A 21546-nucleotide genomic window follows, 5' to 3' on the forward strand; every position below is an offset into this window, starting at 1 on the left:
CCTCGCTGCCGGAGTCGGAACACACATTGCAGACCAAACAAAAAGAAAGAAAAAAAATTAGACAACTCAGGGTTTGCTGGCACTGAGCGGTGATTTTGTTGATTTTGAAACATGAAAAAAAAGAATTACTGCATCAAATAATATGTTTTTTGATGCTTCTCTGCTTATATCGCCTCGCCACGCCATTTGCCGCCTTTTTGATCGCCTCGCCACGCCATGCCTCTTGCCGCCTTTTTGCCCTTGCTTTTTTTTTGTGGACCGCCTTCGCACTTTTTTTTAGCCATTTTCAATGTTTAATCAGTTCACCACAACACTTCACTTCACTGCACTTCACTTTTTGCACATATTGCCGCCTCTTTCCATCGCCTCGCCCCGCCATGCCTTTTGCCACCTTTTTCGCTCGCCTTTTGCCGAATTTTTCGCCTCGCCTTTTGTATGCCATTTTGCCTGGTGGATCGCCTCGCACTTTTTCTTACACTAAAAAACTTTTCTTGTAATTTTGAATGTTTAATCAGTTTTTGCACATCTCTTGCATATATTGCCGCCTTTTTCCCACGCCGATCACCTCGCCTTGCCACGCCTTTTGCCTTTCGCCATGCTGATTTGCTTGCACTGAAACACTAATTTTGGCCATTTTCAATGTTTAATCACTTTACCACAACCCCACACTTCACTGCACAAATACGCGACACTTCTTTCCATTTGATTTACCGAATTAACCCGTTTTTCACGGACCGAAACGCGGAGCTGACCTCTGAAGTGGTCGGGGGCGGGGAAAAAACTGCGACGGCGATGCATATGCGTGACCGGCTTAGCAGACGTTCGCTCCATGCTCTCGTTTCTCATTCCCACGCTCTCTCCGCTGCATCTTTTCCTAATTGTTCGCTCATTGGAATTGCTCGCTCTGCTCTTCCTCTCTACCTCTACTAATGCAAAGGCAGATCGAAAGTTTGTGTGGCTGTGGTCACCTCTTGATGTGAGAGATGGAGGGGGAGTTAATGGGTGACTGAGTGCCTCGCTTATTAAATGCTCTCTGACTGCTGCTCGCTGCTCTCGTGTTCTTATGGCTCTGCTACTGCGAAATGAAAGCGACAGTTTCGGTTCCTCGTCTCCCTCTCCCGTTCATACAGCACGAAACGAGATCGAATCTTCTTCTTCATCTCTTGCTTAAAATGAAATCGAAAGTGTGTGTGGCTGTGCGAGTGTTCTATTAAGGGGGAGGGAGTGGGTTACAGAGGCCTAGTGACCCGCTCATTCCATGTTCCCTTGCTGCTTCTCTCTGCAAATTGCTCTCATATTTGACATTCGATTCTGCTCTCGTGCTGCTATTGCGCTGCTGCTGCAAAATGAAGCCGAAAGTATCGCTCTCCCTTTTCTACTGCAAATGAGGTGATCTAATCTTTCTGCTTCTCTCACATAAAATGAAACCGAAAGTGTGTGGCTGTTGGTGGGAGCGAGAGGTAGAGTGTTAGACTGCAGTGTGACTGCAGAATGAAATATAGAATCTAACTGAGAATGGAAATTAATTGAAAAATTAATTGAAAACCAAACCGCACATTCAACAAAAAAGTAAACTCGTGTTGTTTTCTTCCTTTATCATCTTTTAAAGGCTTCCCCAATCCAATATGATAAATTACTTGCCTTTGGTGACCTCCAGCGAACTCAAATTTAAGTCATTTTGATATATGTATGTGAAAGTTAAACCAATTATCCCTCAAATATATCATGGCTTTGCCCGCATAGAAGCCAAAACTGCAGAAATACTATACGTGTATAAACCAAATACATTTAATGGGGGAAAAACTTTAATGCCAAAAATGGGACAGAACAAAAATGCCGAAAAACTAAAACCGAAATAATTCAAAACTAATTAAAATCCATTTAAAATTGCACACACAGCCTGCAATGCAGAAAAATAATAATAAATTTTCCGACTTAAGCCAACTTTTTCCTGGCAAATGGCAGAGGGGACCAGAGAGAGATAGAGGGTGAGAGAGAGAGAGAGACAATAAGCGACGCTTATCAACGGTGCCGACCGAAAACTGTCACATGCATTGTCATTGTCACAGGAGCAGGGAGCAGAGGGAGCGGGGAGCAGGAAGGGGGATTTCTGAAGAGGGACACCAGAGGCAGAGGCTTGTGCCATATTTGCATCTCTCTCTGCCCCTCTCTCTTGCTCTTTCCCTTTGCTCGCTCTCTCCTTTTGCATATGTGGGCGTATGTGAGTTGGCATAGAAAATTATTTGCTACTTTTAATTAGTGCCAAAAAGTCATTCACAAAATCCAGAGTGCGAAAGAGACAGATTCGGTGAGGGCAGGGGAGAAAGAGGAAGAGGTGGAGCCACCAGTGCCACAAGTTCATCGAGCAAATACAAAAATGTGTCCATATGTATGTCTCCCTCTCTCTCTCTCTATATCTCTCTCTTTCGGCTTGTGCCACTGCTTTTTGTGGCCATATTTGCACAGGCCTCTGAACCGAACAGCAACTACAGTGCGTTTCGGGGCCATAATCAACAAGGAGCTAAGATTATTTAAATCTTATAAGAAATTTGTGTAAAGAATGTGGGGAAAACCAAATGGTGTTAATATTTAGACCAAGGGATACCCTTTTATCTGAACTTTGAGATGTTTAGGAAGTGTACATTAAGGAAAGAATGCTATTACAATGAGAGGAAGAGAGACAAAGAGACTTTAGGGTCTATAAGAATGTTTGTCATGAATCAGCATAGACTGTAGCTCTTTTCTGGCCTTTAATGGGTATTGGATTAGTCTTATATTCGATGAGGAGGTAGATAACAGCTGTATGAACAGATCTAACAAATAAGAACTGTATATCTGTAAGCCTGTAGAAACTACATCGTCATACAGCAGCGCCCCTCGGTCGTTACTCCTTTTCTGCCAGAAATAAGCTCCTAAGAAGCTTTAGCCAAATGCCATTTGGTGTCCTAGTAAATCCTACTAAATCTTAGCACTCTTTTTACTGCCATGAACCGCACTGTCCCCACAGCTAGCCACAGCCCCAATCAAAAGCGGCATAGCACAAAAAAAATTATAGCAATTTTGTTCTGCCTAAAACAGAAAATGTTCAATTATTAACTCGTAATGGTAGGATGTTGCCTGTAGGTCGTCTGTGTGCCACATAGAGAGTGGGGCACAAGGGGGGAGGGATGGCTGGGCAGGGGCTCGGAAGCCATTGTAGGTCCAGAAGTCAGGCTAAGCTTTCGTTGTTGGAAATTATAGACTATGATTTTTGTCAAATTGCATTCAATTTTGTCAGGGACCAGAGAGTCCCTCCTTTGTATCTCTGTACCACAAGCATTTGTATCTGTATCTGCTCTGCTCTGCTCTGTCCCCCCCTTCTCCCTCTCCCCATGTGTCACACATGCATTTCAATTTGAATTTACAATATTTCTATGGCTTCAGAGCAGGACTGAGGACTGGAGTCCCAGGCACTTCATATATGTCTTTCGGGTCCCATCTCCTCTCCTCTCCTCTTCACTCCTCGCCACTCCACAGTTTGTCATTTGCATACTTTGCACTTAAGTGAATTTAATCTTTTCTCCATGCTCTTCTCGCTTCTCTCTTCGATATTTGTCAGGCTTTTCCTCCTGTCTGTGTGCGTCTGTGTGTAGCCCTTAGCGAGCAGAAAAATGTGTGTTTATCTTTTGTATGGATTTTTAATGTCATCTATTGTGTACCCTGGCAGGCCCTGTTCTCACAGCTTTTTCGTTTCTTAGTTTATTTTATTAAAATTTTAATTGCTTTTTGTGAGGGTCTCGAAATGTTTTGTCAATGCGTAGACATCACATCATTTTCCATTGATGGACAAACTGGTAATGGAAATTGCTACAGAAAATGCCTAAAATGTTGCTGGATTTGGGTTGGGGTTTTTCCATCAAGAAAAATAGAAAATCCAGCAGCAATGCCAGAATTTTCCCCCCTTTAAACACTTTTTTTCTGGCCAACCAATAAGAAAATTACACGCTTGAATCGAAACGATAAACGTAAATCACACACCACAAATGACAACAGCCAATAACCTTACACAAACAAACCAAAAAAAAAAATAGGGAAAAAGAAAATGAAACGTAGGAAAAATCGAGGGAAACACATACTACTCCTAAATTGCATTTTGGCCGCTGGCGGAGGTAAACAGCGTGGAAGAAGAAGGAAAAACCACACAGAAAAATCAACCAAAAACTTGATAATAAACGAAAAATTATTTCCACACATCTGTGTGGGTGTGTGGGTGTGTGTGTGTGTGTAGGGGGCGTGTCGAATCAAAGAAACAAATAAAATGGTGGGTGGAAAACCAACAGCTAAGGGGGGATGGGGGAAAATCCAGTATTAAGTTTAAGCACTTTTATTTATTATTAAAAAAGTTTGCAGTTCGGGGAGTGTGAAAATCTGCACATAATGCAAAAGAAAATCCCAAAATTGATCGCCTCACTTATAGTAGTGTGTGTGTGTGTGTGTGTGTGTGTCTGATGTTTGTGTTGCCCGCGTTTTTCAAAGAGGTTAAAATGCGCATAATGAACATGTCGCAGCATGCTGTGTCTGTGTGTGTGTGTGTGTGTCTGATAATATAACTGTTGATTATTGCGCCAACACGCACTCAGCGTAAGTGAAGCAGCAGCTCGCAACGTGGCGTATGCGCAATATTATTAGATATTGAAAGCAGCCATCGATGGTGATGATGATGGCCAGCCCGCGCCATCTCCAACAGCAATTGAAAGCAGCCACACAGCAGCCCAGGCAGACAGACATATGAATTTTTTCTCGTTTTTTCTTTTCGCTCTCGCTCACTCTTGAGATAAACCTCCTTTATCCCTAACCTCTCATGCCCATCCCCTTATGCCACAATCCTCATACTGATTCCCATTCTGCACATCCTCTGCTGCACACGGGATAAACATCTATAAGAAGGAGAGCAGGGCATTGGACTTAGAGAGCCGAACATTTGATTACCCTTCAATGGTAGTTCTAGGACTTTAGATATACATTTTGGAACCACTTTTAGATTGGATTTTGGTTCACTTTTGGTCCTAGTTTATCTTTAATTTGCCTCCAGCTTTGCCCTTCTTTTGGCACATCTTTTGACTCATTTTTAGGCCCACCTTTTGCTCCATTCGTTCTTCAATTCTTCCCGAGCTTTTCTCATAGATCTAGGCTTTATTCAGATCCTTAAAACTACCTTTCTCTACCTTCTTCTCCAGCCCAAACTCCCTCTCTGCCAAAAAAGGGTATACCAAAATTACATGTCTGTATAAATGGGATGTGGAATCGTGGCCAGGGCGAGGATTTTTGCGATTTGCTTTCGGGATTTCGTATGTGGTGTGGTGTGGTGTGGTGTGGGCGTGTCTTTAGCGAATCCTACGAATCTGCGGCAGATCTGGCCTCCTGCAGTCTGTTGCTCTGAATCGATGGCAATGTGCTAAATTTGTGGCAGATTATTTATTAGTGTAATGGCTTTAAATTTGCCAACGCAGATGCTTTCGTTCGAGGCGGTGATTTGTGTATGGGCTATGGGGTGTATGGCTATTTAAATATAACATATGGCCGGAGTAACGGAATGGAGAAATGATTGAGTCGTGATTTGAGCACTGTTTTGTGTGAAAATAGAGAATATAAATAAGAAATATGGGAGATATATTCAATGTTTTGAGTCGTTTAGTGACGTGAGAGTTCTTTAATGCTTTGAAATACATTTACTTATGCAAAAATCGTTTAAATTATATATTAAACACCTCGAATATTTTAAAAATTGGCCAGATTTAGGTATAACGCTTTAGCAGAGTCATAGAGAAAGATCTTATCCAGAAATCAAGGCAATCGGCTCATAAAAAACCTGTTAAAGTCCCTTTTTATTATTTGGCTGTTTGAACACCTGGCCTTTGAGCATTTTTAAGGCTTTAGAAAGGCGATTTGGGTATACTTTTAGGCTACAGCATCGATATATTTCCTCTCTAGATTAAGGTGGATTTTGTATCTATATTCATTCCCTAGATTTAACCTTTAAATACACTTGTATGGGCCCCTTTTCGCATGTATCTTTAGAGGATTGCCAGAGACATTTCTTCCACTCCTTTCGTACCCTTATCCCCCACAAAATATCGAATGCTTGAAGACCATTACACCAAAAGCCATTCCCCATTCCCCCATTACCCCAATTCATTCAATGTCGGCGACTTATCTGTCATACTCCATCTGTAAAAGCGGAATACCCTGGAGTGGCACTGCCACTGCCACTGCAGCTTCTAATCTTTCGAACCATTTTACCAATTTCCATTCTACACACAAATTTTTAACCCCTTCAGACGGGGTTTCTCTCTTTTTTATCTGGCCAATTTCAAAATCAAATCTTACAAATTCACACACCAGCGAAAAAAAAGCAACAACAATCACGAAAAAGCAAAAAACAAAGTGCCAAAAAAATCTAATAAAAGCATAGCTCAAAATCGGTGTGTAAAAATCAAATAAACGCTGTTGCAAGTGCAACTGCAACGCGCTGGGCAGCAGAGAAACTTTGTTTTGTGCGTTTTTAAATGGCCAGAGAGAAAGAGCTGCTGGCACAAGCAAAATGGAGGCAAAATGTAGGGAAAATGGCAGAAAGAAAAGCGAGAAAAGCAAAGAAAAACCATTGGAAACACATGTCCAGCAAGCGACCAAGAACCGATGGGGAGCTCTCTGCTCTGTGCTCCCAGCTCTGAGCTTGGATTTCTTTTTGGTCATTACATTAAGTTTGCTATCTGTGGAGATTCGTTTCTTCTTTTGCACACACGCACACACACATCGGCATTAAGTGGTATTTGTGTTTGTGTTTGGAGCTGTGGAGCTGTGGAGCTCTGCCTCTCGTTCTGGTGTGGCCACCGGCTGCTTCTAATGGCCAACGATTCGTAATATTTTTAATATTTGCTCAATAAAATGTCAGACAATTTCTGTGTCTCTCTGCCACTTAGAGTCATTACATTTATTTGTACGATGTTTGCTTTCCCCCTTAACGTGTTCTCACTTCTGTTGGCTATTGTTTGGGCCTGGAATAAGGGCTACATAATGCTCTAACTTGGGGTTAGAGCAAAGGTTTATTAAAGGGGGGAATTCCAGGCTTAAAAATCACTTGAATAATACCATTTTTCTTTTGAATTTTACTGGATTTTGATGATGCTTCTTTGATAAATTCTAAACAAAAAGGAACTATGCCCAGTATTCCTGGCAAATGGTACCATTTGGTAGAGCTTTTTGGGCTGTAGAAGTTTGGGATTTGCTGGCTTAAAAATCACTTGAATAATACCTTTTCTCTTTTGAAATTCCCTCGGCTTCGAAGGAGTTTCTTTAATAAATTCTTAAGAAAGGGAACTATTCCTGGTATTCCTTGCAAATGGTACCATTTGGTAGAGCTTTTTGGGCTGTAGAAATTTGGGAATTCCTGGCTTAAAAATCACTTGAATAATACCTTTTCTCTTTTGAAATTCCCTCGGTTTTGAAGGAGTTTCTTTGATAAATTCTTAAGAAAGGGAACTATTCCTAGTATTCCTTGCAAATGGTACCATTTGGGAGAGCTTTTTGGGTTGTAGAAGTGTTAGAGTGCCTGGCATAAAAATCACTTGAATAAAACCTTTTCACTTTTAAATTGTATTCGATTTTGAAGGCATCTCTTTAGTATATTTAAAAAAACAAGGAACTATTCCTAGTATTCCTTGCAAATGGTACCATTTGGGAGAGCTTGGTTATAGAAGTGCTAGAATTCCTGGTATAAAAATCATTTGAATTTACAAATTTTTCCTTCGATTTCACTGGATTTTGAAGGCGTCCCTTTAGTATATTCTTAAAAAGGGAACTTTTCCTAGAATTCCTTGCAAAAGGTACCATTATTTCCCTAAAAGATCCCTTATAATTATCTTTATTTTTTCCTCCTGTTACATCCTTCTTTAAGCATTCCCTGCTACCCTTTTCTCGGTTGTAGTGTATTTATCCGCTTAAGCAAAGCCAAAAACATTATTCTTCATATGCGTTTCGCTTCAGGGAGCTCTCTGGCGCGTACGAGTATCTCTGGGTATCCCTTGTAATCCTTTTTGTAGTTGACGCAAATCCTGTTGCTCTCTCGCTTTCTCTGCGCTGCTGCCAAGTCATAAAGTTTAATTTAGTTTTAAGCCTTTGAACTGGAAAATTGCATGGCCACCGCGAGAGAGAGAGAGAGAGCGAGAGATCAAGCGAGAGGAGTGCCACTCACTGTGTGGCATGCTACAGGGATTTCAGCTTGAGGTCCTGCTTGAGGTCTTTGTGCAGCTCCATTTTTTTGTTGCTGGTGAAGAACTTATGATGTGCTGCAGCTGCCCCAGGGATGTGGCATAACAAAAGCAAACGACGTTGACCGCTGCCTGTCAGTCTGCAGGGGACATTGGCCATCGCTTCGTACTGCTCTAAAATTAACACACGTTTAATATGCAAGTCGTGCATAAATTTCTGCAGTTTGCCTGCTTGTCCAAGGGCTTTATGCTTTTTAATTTACCATCAGACGTCACGAGCAAAGACAGCAGCAGCAGCAGCAGCAGCAGCCACGGCACCCAATGACCACGACATTGCGGCCAACATGTCAGCGCCAACAGAAAATGCTTCACCCAGAGAAATGCAGAGGCAGACAGAGAGAGTGAGTCAGAGACAATCATGGTCATTGCCTGGCGTTTTCTTTTTTTTTTTCTTTGTGTCCTCGGCTTTTGTTGTGCCCCGGCAATACGTGCAATGGCCGACAGCGTCTCGTTATCATCATCATTATCATCATCATGGCGGCCGGGGACTGTGGAGGTGGCCATGGAGTTCAGCATTAATGTTGATGCGCTTTAATTGCCAATTGAGTTGATGCAAGACATCGTCAAGAGCGCCAACGTCCCGCACAATCCAATCAGAGCTGCCACTTGCGGCAGCCAACGGCCCGGCACAAGTCTTCATTGTCGCCATTTGCCGCTGCCTGGCCCTGGGCCCAGGGCCTTGGACCTTCGGCCTTGCTGGCTGCATTTTATAATTTCATTATGCATTACCTGCCACGTTGCATATGCCACTGGGGGCAATTGTTGCATTTATTATTCAACCTTTGCGCACTTTTCAATGGGATTTTTTCTTTTGATTATTTATTGACATAAAGCCTCCATGAAGGCCTCCAATTGTATCATCTGTAGAAACTATGGATGTCTTAATGTCTCAAAGGCTACAGATTTCTAAAGATCTTTAAAGCATATTTTTTGTACTTAATCTTTTGAGTATGTGTTGGGTACTTTTGGGGACATTCTTTGATACAATAAACCACTATCTTTATCTATCTATATATCTCTCTTCTGCCTATAAGCAAAGACTATACAAATACCAAGATATTGTAAAAGAAACAAATTCCATTTCAATGGTCAAAGACTGTGTATCAGTACCTCTTTTCTAAGCCTTTTTATTCGTGTTAGAATTCTGGGAGCGACTCACCTGACCCAAACGAAGCCGAGTAGGCATTGGGTCTCGGGAAGATACGAAGCATGGGCTGACAGAGAATTGAGAACCCAGGCATGAGTGGAAGGGCCCTGTCTACGGAGCCTTTAATGCCCCATGCAACATCTTGGTACAGTATAGTCTTTGATATAAGCGAACCGGTGCGGTTCTAAGTGTCATGCGGCAGCTTCCCTCGGTCGTTTCTCCATTCTACTGGGCAGCGGTCCTCGGGAAAAGACGAAGAAGAGGCTGATAGGGAATTGAAACCCCGCGAACGAGTGGAAACCCTGTCTACGGAGCCTCACGGAAAGCTTTTTGGTGCCTCATGCCACATCTTGGCGATCGAACTGGTTCCGTTCTACCCGTGATGCGGCAACGTACCTCGGCCGTTTCTTCGTTCCACTGGATATATGTAGCTTGTGCTATCCTTAATAATGATTTGGCAACCCTTTTTCCCCCATGCCCTTTTCTGCTCTTAAATATTTTCTCTTTGTTCTCTTGCTTTTTTCTTCTAAGAATTCAATTACTTAACCGAATGGAAAAACAACTTTTAATATTCCTTGTGGCCATCTATCACGAACAATTTATGTATTTTCGCACCAATTATGCAGTTAGACAGAAGAAAAATAAAAACTATTAGCCAAGAGATGGCCATTTGGCTGGCCAAAGCCAATTCCCGGACAGACTTGCCCTCCGCTCCAGACTTTTCAGAGCCTGTGCCAAATTCCTTGGCACTCGCATTAACGACAACTGTTGCCAAGTAAATTGGCATAAAACAAATCGGCATCGTCATCGTTGTTGGCTCTAATTAGATTGTTCTGGCAGTGGCAACAGCCTTAGATATTTCTTCCCAGGAGCCACACGCGCGCAAATGCCAGTCGAAAAATTGTTAAATAATTTAAAAAGAAATTAGCGTATATTTCGTGTGTGTGTGTGTGTGTGAGTGTGCAGACAAAGCATTAAAATAAAAATGTTGTAACCAATTCCATGCATAACAGTAACAGTTAAATAAAATTTAATTTAGCAGAAAAACGAGAGAGGCAAACGAGAACAGAGCACAGCCACAGGAGAAACTGCACAAATTGCCAAAGGAAATAAAAATCACAAGCAGATGAAAGGAGATGGCCACATGGGCAGCACCACGTGAGGGAGCGGCACAGCAGGCTGCTGGGCAAGTGCCGGTAACTGGAGATACTCGTGGAAGCGGGATGGAACGATGCTGGAAGTGTCAGAGAAGGGAAGACAGTCTGTGCCAGAAAATAGACAACACAAAATGCGTTTGGCCATAATGAAGACTTCATATTTGTGTAGCGGCAGCCGGCAGCAGCAACAAATGAATGCCGTCAACATTTATTATTAATTTTAATATTTCAAAGAGCGCAGCCAACCAACCAACAATACGCAAAAAACAAGTACAAAAAATATGAGCAAAAAGCTAAGTAATATTACAACTGGATGATACCCTTTACAGATAAAGAACTATGGTTTTTAGTCTCTACAAAATGATTTGATTATCATTTTAAGATCATACCGCCTAAGGAATTTTTTTTTTAAATTTTTGTACATTAAAATAAATGAATAATATTTAAGTACAACTAAAAATTTTAAATTATAACAAACATTTTAAAGTGAAATATAAATATTATTAAAAGTTAATAGAATTGTAAAATATATTTATTAATATTTTTAAATAATAATTATCCTCATGTAATAATAATAAAATTAGAATAAAGTAATTTATAAATATTTATAGCTTATTTAATACAAAGAAAATATTTGAAAATTCAAAAACCCAATTTAAATGATTCACATATTTATTTTTAATTAAGAAATCTGATAATCTGGTAATATTTTGCACTAAAAAATTATTTTTGTATCTACAAATATTCGTATTCCTTTATCCGCGATCCTCTACTCCCACCCAATATACCCTTTTATGTATATACATCTAAGGGATACACAAATACAAAAAAGAGACAAGAAAGCCACTGGAAAATGGGGGAAAATGGGGCACAAAACGGGACAACAAAAAACGCAACTTGGCACGCGCTTGCCTTGGCTTTGGCTCTGCGGATGGATGTCCGCCTACTGCTGGGGGTGGGGGGGTCCTGGGGCTGGGGATACTCCTCGTAGAAGAAAACGCCAGCTTCAAACTTTGGCAAAGAGCCGACACACTAATTTGATGGCTTTTTGTTGCTACTGGCCAAAGGAGGGGCGTTCCGGCAATGCCAAACGCCTGGAATTTGCCTCACTGCAGGGCTGTAACTTTGGGCTTCAATGGAAATACGTTACCGGAACATCCTCAATGGATGGACAGTGCACTGACCGCATTTAATTTTCGCTTTACAGACCGCACAAACTGCATCAACAGCCGAAAGCGCCAACAATTAACTTTTAAACAAATGCCAAAGGCATTCAAAATTTAATCAATTTATTTCATACGCTCAAAAAAACAACAAAACCTGCAAAATTCTGATAAACATTGCATCGGAAAATTTTGCGGATTTGTTGAGGCTTTTTGTCAAACAGAAAATACATATTACACGCCCCTGAAGCCTCGCCCAAAGACCCGAAAGTAACTTTCTGTTTGTTTGATGAAATTAAAATGTGATACTCGTTAAAATATAAATAATAAATAATTTAATAAAGGCGAATCCTTCAGATAGGAATAGTTGTACATATGTATACTACATATATGTATCCAATGTTTTGTAACTTGAAATATTTAATTATGAAAAATATCTAACAATTGTTGGCTTGTCTTTGCGATATTTAAAAGATTTTCGTTTACCTTTGCAAATGCAATCTATGTTATATTATTTCAGTTTATTTTCGTCTGGCATTTGCATCGTCTTTTGTTTAGCAATCTTCCAATCAAAACAGACATTCTGTTTCCCTGCAGCTGATTTTCAAAACAAAGACACACAGATACTGCCACACAAACACACACACACACACATCTTTGTCTTTGTTCTAAGAGTTGCAGTAAACTATCTGTCATCTTGTGAATTGCGCGTGTTAAAAATTCATCAGAAAAAAAGAGAAAAAATTCTCTGAAAAGAAAAGCAGATAAAAGACACAACGAACTTAATTTAAACGACAACCAAAAAATAAATGGGTGCAGAAAAAGCAGCAAAAAGGTTTAACAAGGTTGGGGGCAACAGAGGAGGAGAGAGATACAAAACAGGAGGAGGAATAAGAAGGGCAGGGCTTTTGGATACTCTTTCAAGGATATAATCTAAAAATAGATATAAATTAAAATAAAACCCTCTACTATATAAAAATGTTTTGGGTCGTCGTGGTGGCCTGTTATTTTGCTGATATCGGAGCGAGCTAGTGGGCCGGGGGTTGGTGTCCGTGCAAAAATATATAGATACAGATTAAATTAAATTAAATCTCTCTAATATATAAACAACTTTTGGGTTGTCGTCGTGGCCTGAGCCACCGAAGCTAGTGAGCCGCGGGTTGGTGCCCGAGCAAAGCGATTGCTTGGAGGTCTTGGCCCCTAGTCTACCGGGTACATAGATACAGTAGAATGATTTTAACCCGATTTAGCTGGCAAAAGCGCAGCATACATCCCGCTCAAACGACCGATGGGCGCTGCTGCATGATGCGCGTGTCATTTCGAGCTTCAGTATCAACTAAGAGTAGATTGTTGTATCTGACAGCTACATTTAATAGTACTCTCGATCCTGTAAGCTCTGATTTGCATAGATATATGCTTTGTGCAGAAAAATCTGAGCTCTTTGGTATGTTTTCATTGAGATCTATATCTTTAAAACTGAGAAATCATGGCTGCCTCTTTGTGGCCTGCGATAGAGTATTAAAAAAGTAGAGGGGTTAAAGTCCCCAACAACAATGGAAACCACAAAGCGGCGCTTTTGTTTGCCAGTGTCGCGTCGCATGCAGTCAATCTATCTGTGTGTGTGTGTGTGTGTGTGTTTCGCCTGCCAATCAACTCAACAATCGCAATCAATTTGCTCCGCTGCAACAGCCCCCGTCCTCCGTCCTCCATTCTCCATTCTCCATCACTCGTTCCATTCCATTTGGGGCGCATTGTCATGGTGCAAGTGCAACTGTCATTTCAAGCGCAATCTCTGCATATGTATGTGTGTGTTTGTGTGCGCCCGAGGGTGGATAAATGTGTGATATATCAGCGCAAGCCAAAAAATAAACAACAACAAAAAAATATATAAAAAAAATAAAAGATGTCTGATATGCCGCAATGCATTTTTTAATTACGATACTGCGACATTAAGGACCCGCAGTCATGGCCATATATCACATGAATGAATCATAGCCTTAAGATATGACACAAAGGGGGGGTAGGCGAGACAGAAGCAGAAGGACATCTATAAAGAGTTTGCTAAGTCAACTTTTGGGGCACTAATAATTCCTCGAAAAATTTGTATTTTTGGGAATGATAAAAACCCTTTTGAAAACCCTTGATTACGGCAAAAAAATTCTTTATTTAGTTCTTTAAAAAAAATAAATATAAACCCATCTGTTCGGGAGCAGCAGCTCTAACAGAGCAGAAGCACTGTTAACACCCCAGGTTAGCCTGTTACCGTCGTGTAAAAGCCTCCTTTACAGCCTGTGGCCGCTCCCGGTAACAGTTCAATGTTAGCGCTCTGCTTTAGCAGGCTGTGGCCACAGCCGGTAACAGCACACTGTTACAGATCACTGTTAGCGATCTTCTATAACAGTCTGTGGCCGCTACCGGTTACAGATCACTGTTAGCGCTCTACGACAGAGCTCTCATGATCCACAGGGCATTCGAGCGGCCTAAGCTAGAAAGAACAGCCGTAAAAAAACCCAGAAAATTATAAAAAATATATATCGCACCTTATGTTCATTCCACAACTTTATCGACCCTCCTACAAAGTACTATCTTCAAAACTAAAGCCTCGGAAACCCAAAACAACAAAAAACACCATCAAAACAAAAACAACAACTGCCATTCCTTCCACTTGCCAAGTAGGCCTTAAAGTTGGCCAAATTTATGGGCATTATATTCGCATCATAATCATCAGCATAATACGCATACGCATACGCAGAAATTTGCAAAGTATTGTTATGCTAAATTTATTTGCCCCCATAGCCATCTGCCATCTGTTGGCGATGTGATGTCCTTGTTGTTGTTAACTTCATCAGAAGTGCGATTGAAACGCAACTTCCGCTTCCGCAAAATGTCTGCCAATGTGCGTGTGTGTGTGTGTGTGTTCCCGAGAGGAGAAACTGAGCTTCACTTCACTCCACTTTGCCTGCAAACAAATCAACTTGAACTTCCGTTTCATTTCGCTTTTTCTTGCCATTTCATATTCTTTTGCAAGTCCCTCCGCCCCAGCCCCCTCTCTCTTTTTGGGCAACCCACTCAACTCTCAAATTTTTTATTTTCTCTTTACTGTGCATTTCGGCGACTTTAGCGTAAATTTACTTTTCACTTTCAGCGCCATCAAAAAAGTTTCCTCTTTTTTTTGTGCATAGCTAACTTTTTGGCTCACATTACGTATATTTTCCATATTTTCTGTTGCTTCCTCTCCACCTCTTTTCCTTCCTCTGGGGCTTTGCCTTTTCAATGTCATTGCACACTCGCGGAAAATCTCGTATGTGTATGTGGGGGAAACTTTGTCTCGTTTTTTTCTTGGCTTTTCATTTCCTTCATTTCAGCCGTTTTGCACCTTGAAGCGTTTTCCTTCTTTTTGGTGTGACTGGACGTGGGCGGATGTTACAGTTCTCCCTCCCTTTTTTTTTATATACTTTTCGCTTAATTTAATGCTTGAATGCCTATTTAAATTTGTGTGTCCCTCATCGTTGTCTGCATTCCCAATTTTGTTTTGTCATTTACATTTCGTTTGGGAATCAATCAGCGGCCGGGCCGGCACACGTGTGTGCATTGATATCATGCCATGAGAATTATCAATTTTATTTGTTTCGGTGGGCGAAAGATTTGAGCGAATTTTCTGCTGCATACTTTTAGGCCGCGGTTGATGGGTAGGGAATTGAACACAGGGTATGGCCATGTATTTTGCGTGGCATACTTTTAGGCAGTGATATTTTGAGAAGGCGAACTTAAGCAATTGGGAATGAGAATTGGAATAGGAATCAATAAGAGAGAGAATAAAGATAGAAATGTAAAACAAAAAGGCGAATTTAAGGTATACCTTGAGAACTTGAGGTTTTAAAAGTGAAATTACGAGAAAAGCTTCTACGATATACTAAAAAACTGCTACTGGAAATACTAAAACAGGTACTTAATTCTTAAAATAAATATTAATATTGAAACAGACTTAAAATATACCAATGACTATAAAGCCAATACTACAAATTTTAAAAAGCATCAAAATATATTAAGTATACCAAAAATAATATAATTAAAATATTAAAAAATACCAAACAAGATTCTAAAATACTAAAAAAATATAGAATCAAAAGTAAGTCAATAAATGGGAAATTATGATTTTTAATGAACAAAAGAACAAGCGAGCAATCTTAAAATAAGGGAATAAAAAAGAGATGACTTATAAATGATGAAAATATTATTACAAAATCTTGATAGACCAGAAATTGGTGAAGAAATACAGTAATGAAGAAGGAACAAAAGAAGACTGTGAGCTATAACTTCTTAAACTGGCTCAAATGAGTTCAAGATGAAGCTCAAACGGAGTAAAAGACTTGGTTTTGATAGAAAAATTAGGATCATAAAGTTACCATCATGAAAAATAAACCAAAGTACTTTATAGTCATTCAAGTGATATTTTATTATTGAAATTAAACTAAAATTCAGTTGCGTTTTCTCTTTTCCCCTTGGGGTTGTGTTTTCCCACCTCCAAAGACCCCCCTCAGCAGTCGCCAAATGGCAAGCGGCAGAGCAACCAGCAGGAGGATCACTACTCCAAAGATGATCAGCAGGACATCCACATTGTGGTACTGCCACCAGTTCAACCTCTGAGCAGCACTTTGCAGGTAGGCGGCTCCCTGATGGCGGGTCACATGCTCCACCCAGTAGACGGCGTTCTTCAGAGGAGTCTGCTGCTGATCGCGATACCGGAAGGACATGCCGCGGATAACCTCCGTGTAGGAGGGCACACTGGTGATCCTCTCGATGGCTGCCTTGAGGTCTGCAGCCTTCAGTGACTTGAAGTCCAACATAATACCATAGCCGGTCTGTTCGGCGTGGGCCATATTGAAGAACTGATCGCTGAAGATCGGCAGACCGATGACGGGCTTGCCATGATATATGGACTCTGTGGTGCTCAACATACCGCCGTGGGTGATAAATGCCAGGACCTTGGGATGGGCCAGTATATCCGTCTGCGGGAACCAGTCTGAGATGAACAGATTATCTGGTTTATTTGGCAGATCTTCCAGCTCGAACTTCCACAGCACACGCTGCTTGAGGCCCCTGAAGGCCTTGAGTATTTCCTGCACTTTCTCCGGCGGCAAGTCCTTGCTCTTGAGATTCGAGCCCATTGAAAAGTAGATGGCTCCATGTTCGCTTTCGTTGAGAAACTTCTCAATCTTCGCGGGCAGGGGACTGAGCTTTCCATCGATGTGCATGCCCCCCACTTCAATCAGGTTGGGCGCATAGGGACGTGGAAAACTCAGCGATACATGCTGATTGATGAGCACCAGCGAGGCATTACGGCGCATCTCATAAAAGCAGCGTTTGTTCTCGGGGAAGAACTCCTTATAGAGCGCCTCCTGACCGGGCAGATAGTAGTAGTCCAGCAGGAGACGTTCATAGGCCAGAAAAGCCACATTGACCAGGCGCTCATACAGCGACATGTGATCGTTGAAGGGCAACATTATGTGGGGCACAAACGAAGCGGGAGCTGGGGAGCCCACCTAAAGGAGGAAACAGAAAGTTAGCTAAGAACACAGAGAACATTTTTCTACCCACCATATCCGTGATGAAGGTCAGTCCTCCCCCCGTGCTCAGGCCAATGAGTGGGGCCTGGAAATGTTCAGCCAATCCATAGTGGGCATCGTTGTAGAAGGTCTCGCAGATGACGGCATCGAAAGTTCTATTGCTTTTCAACAGATCCTGAAAATTGGGGTCCACAAAGAGTGCTCGTGTGAGGCGAAAACCCATATGATAATGATCTATTAGCTTTTGGGTGAGAGGTTTCTGTATGGACTGCCACAAGGCGGCCAGGTCTCCTTGAAATGAAAAAATCAGCCACTGGTCACCATTTATACCATTTATACATACCCCTCATAGCCCCTATCACATTTGGCACATAGATGTCATGATAACCAGGCATGGGTTTCTTCAGAGGAAACACAGAAACCACTGTGATTTCATGACCCGCCTGCACCAGGCCCTTGGCCAAGGCATGCCCCACATTGAAGTGCGATCGTCCTGGAGAATTCAAGACCATCAGGAACTTGTAGCCATCACAGAAACACAAGCTGAAGATCAGCGCCACAAACAGCGAAAGAATACGCATTCTGATGAAACTCAAGAACCGCGAGGGAGAGACCTCGACCGACCGCACGGAGCACGTTGCTGCCACAGACTGAACGAATTCTTATAGATATGCTGCATATATCTACACTCAATTATTGTGAAATTCCTGTACTCCGCATGAGACTGGACACCAGCCAAATGGTAAGCAAAAATAAATACTCATTTGATTGCAAAAGGCTTACTTTAAGTCGATTTTTGCATGCCCTACACTCATGAGAGAGGGCTTTGGAATATATATACACTTACACTGAGAGAAAAGTGGCATAGTATGATAAATTTAACATAAATTTAAATTTAAATATAAATTTTATTAAAAAGTCTTTTTTTTAATATTATAAATAAATAAAATATATTCCATTTGTGGGAAAAATATTATAATCTAAATAAAAAATTGTTTAAATAAATATACAACTTTTTTTCTTAAAAAGTTTTTTTTTTAATATTTTAAATTAATATAATATATTGTTTTTGTAGGAACAAATTTAATCTACATAAGAAAATATTTAATTTAAAAATAAAATATATTCTGTTTTAAAAAGTGTTTCTTACAAATTTAAAATAAATAAAATATATTCAATTTGTTGGAAAAATATTTAATCTAAATAAGAAAATATTTAATTTAAATAAACATTTTTTTTTATTTTAAAGTATATAGTTTTTAAATAAGAAAATTTTAAATTTAAATGTAAAATATATATTTTGTTATGTGAAAATATATAGTTTTTAAATTAAATACATTTATTTTTTTTCTACAATTTCAAACTTTAATTATTCAAATTTCAGTCTTGTTTTCCCTCTGTGTAATAAAAGATTTCTTCCAAATTATCTTATCTATTGGATTTGATAATATTTTGAAATGTACAACTAAATGCTGGTGTCTGGGGCATCACGTAGTGTAGGGAACTCAAGAGATTAATAAAAAGTGATGATCAATCAAGTAAATGAAGAGAGCCCCTAACCAAACTTGTTTAAGCAATAAGAGATCTTCAAATTTAAGAGAAAAAGAGAGCTTTAAGCTGAAGAGAAAAAGAGAGCTTTTAGCAGAAGAGAAAAATATAGCTTTGAATTGAAGAGAAAAAGAGAAAAGTTTAGAGTTTTTAAGAGGGAAATATCTATGCTACAAATGGAAAACATATGGACGGTTTGATTAAGGGCTTGTAAATTATATTTTGGATATATATTTGTATATATGTATATGTATATTTCTCCGGCGAATTTTTGGGATTCTTTTTGGGGGAAAAAAATGTATATTACTCTGTCAAATTTTCAATATTAATGATCTATACAAAAATATATGAATGCAAACGAAAATGAAACAGCACAAAGATTCACTAGATCTAATGATGCTTAAGATACCGCAATCTAAAGATAAACTACAGATAAATCCAGGTCTCCCTCTCTCTAAAGAACGAAGTCCCTTATCAAATGTATATCTAGCAGCGGAAAACCTTAAAACTCTTCAGTCTTATCCAAATCTGTGGCAAAATGCGTTTGGTTTCTTTACTTCTCCTGTTGATAGGCCAGGTATACGGCTACTCCTACCTGATGGTGCTCCATACGGGCTCCAAATCCCACCATACGGTGGGTGTTGCTTTGGCCCGGGGTCTGATTGCGGTTGGCCATGAGGTTACACTGATTTCGCCATTCCCCCAGACGAAACCACTCCAAAATCTGATCGATGTGAACACGCCGAATATAATCAGCGTAATGGCCAGTGAGTATTACGTTTGAAACCGTTTTTCCCGGGCTATGTGTCACGTAGAGGCTTATCAGGGTGGGAATTTGATAACAGGCGACAATTATCGCAGAAACGTGCACAGATAGACCCATTACAATGCACAATAAACCCCCCTCTCTGACCTTTCCCGCAGATCACAAGGCTCGAATACTAGAGAATGCCAAATTGCCTGTGCTCCATCGGTATCCTCGTATCCATGGCATGGGTCTGGACCTAACCGAAGCCCTACTTGCGGCGCCCGCAGTGCAGCAGCTGCTGAAGGAGCAGCGCACCTTCGATGGGGTTATCGTTGAGGCCTTCATGAACGACGCCCATTATGGCTTTGCCGAGCGCTTTGGGGCACCGCTAATAGTCCTGAGCACCCTGGGAGCCACCGGCTGGACATCGGACCTGGTGGGCACGCCCTCGCCGCCCTCCTATGTGCCACATAATCTGCTGCAATTCAGTGACCGCATGGACTTCACGGAGAGAGCCCGGAACCTGGGCTTCCAGGTCTTTGAATATTTCTACCAGCGTTGGTTCAATCTGCCACGACAGGAGGCCCTCTACAGGAAGTATTTTGCGAACAATACACAGGATTTTTATGACATGCGACGGAGTACATCGTTGGTTCTGTTGAACAATCATGTGTCCATGAGTGCACCGCGTCCCTACGCCCCGAACATGATTGAAGTGGGAGGCATGCACATCAATCGGCAGGCCAGGCAGCCCCTTCCCAAGGACATTGAGGAGTTCATCGAGGGTGCCAGGCACGGAGTGATCTTTTTTTCTTTGGGTTCCAATCTCAACAGCCAAGATCTGCCCCTGGAGAAGCGGCGAGCGATTGTGGAGACCCTGCGTGGCCTCAAGCAGCGCATCCTTTGGAAATTCGAGGTTGAAAACTTTCCCGACAAGCCCGAGAATGTGTTCATCTCAAGCTGGTTCCCCCAGGATGATATCCTGGCCCACGACAAGGTGATTGCCTTCATCACCCACGGCGGACTGCTCAGCACCACGGAATCCATCTACCACGGCAAACCGGTGGTGGGAATACCCTTCTTTGGCGATCAGTTCATGAACATGGCCAATGCCGAGATAGCTGGCTTTGGTATCACCGTCAAATACCACCAACTCGAGGCTCCGCTCCTCCGATCAGCCATTGAACGGATCACCAGTGACGCCAGCTACGCGGAAAAGGCTCGCGAAATGTCCAACCGCTTTCGAGATCAGTTGGCGGCCCCCCTGGACCGGGCCGTCTATTGGATGGAGCATGTTACCCGTCAGAAGGGCGCCAGGTACTTGAGAAGTGCCTGCCAGGATCTGAGCCTCGTGGAATATCACAATATAGATGTTTTGGCCACATTCTTTGGGGGTTTGAGCTTGGTTATCGTATTGTTATGGGTTCTGGTACGATTTGTTTTGGTTAAACTTATGGGGAGCTCGAAGAAAGAGAAAGCTAATTAGTCGGTAGGTTTTAAGTAGGATTTAGGATCTCTCTTGGGCGGATAACCATTTGGTTTCAGAGAGAGATCTAAGGCAAGGCTTAATCTAGAAAACAACATCGGAAAATGAAGGATAGAGATAGATTGGAACCCCAAACAGGTTGGTCTTTGTATACACCGTAGGTGTACGTCAGTGCTACAAATAGAGACATATTTTATAAGTAATTTGGTTCCTTAACCATAATATTCCTCTAAGAAACATTTGGAATACTTAGAAACCTTCTTAAATAAAATATTTATATGAAAGTCTCCAAATTCTTTACTCAGCGATTCTCAGCGAAGGTCAAGGTCAAGGCTCTATTACTGATGAAATTTTATTGACAAGTTCATTACGCAGCAAAAATCTGAAGAAATTCTGATTGAAACCTCTCGAAAAAGAATGATTC

The 21546-nt window shown here is 41.2% G+C and overlaps 2 protein-coding genes across 2 annotated transcripts; one reads left to right on the forward strand and one right to left on the reverse strand.

The window, feature by feature from the left end:
* Window positions 1–16201: 16201 nt before the first annotated feature.
* Ugt302K1 (UDP-glycosyltransferase family 302 member K1) lies at window positions 16202–18004 on the reverse strand. The gene is made up of 3 exons (XM_001359885.4): window positions 17684–18004; window positions 17372–17631; window positions 16202–17316 (listed from the first exon to the last, which is right to left on the reverse strand). Exons 1-3 carry the CDS (start codon window positions 17919–17921, stop codon window positions 16252–16254), a joined length of 1563 nt encoding a protein of 520 aa, XP_001359922.2. The 5' UTR covers window positions 17922–18004; the 3' UTR covers window positions 16202–16251.
* Window positions 18005–19378: 1374 nt separating this feature from the next.
* On the forward strand, window positions 19379–21428 carry Ugt302E1 (UDP-glycosyltransferase family 302 member E1). The gene is made up of 2 exons (XM_001359889.4): window positions 19379–19655; window positions 19813–21428. The coding sequence occupies exons 1-2, from the start codon at window positions 19427–19429 to the stop codon at window positions 21120–21122; spliced, it is 1539 nt and encodes a 512-aa protein (XP_001359926.3). The 5' UTR covers window positions 19379–19426; the 3' UTR covers window positions 21123–21428.
* The last annotated feature ends 118 nt before the right edge of the window (window positions 21429–21546 follow it).

This window comes from Drosophila pseudoobscura, chromosome 2 (genome assembly GCF_009870125.1).
Source record: "Drosophila pseudoobscura strain MV-25-SWS-2005 chromosome 2, UCI_Dpse_MV25, whole genome shotgun sequence".
Classification (NCBI taxonomy): domain Eukaryota; kingdom Metazoa; phylum Arthropoda; class Insecta; order Diptera; family Drosophilidae; genus Drosophila; species Drosophila pseudoobscura.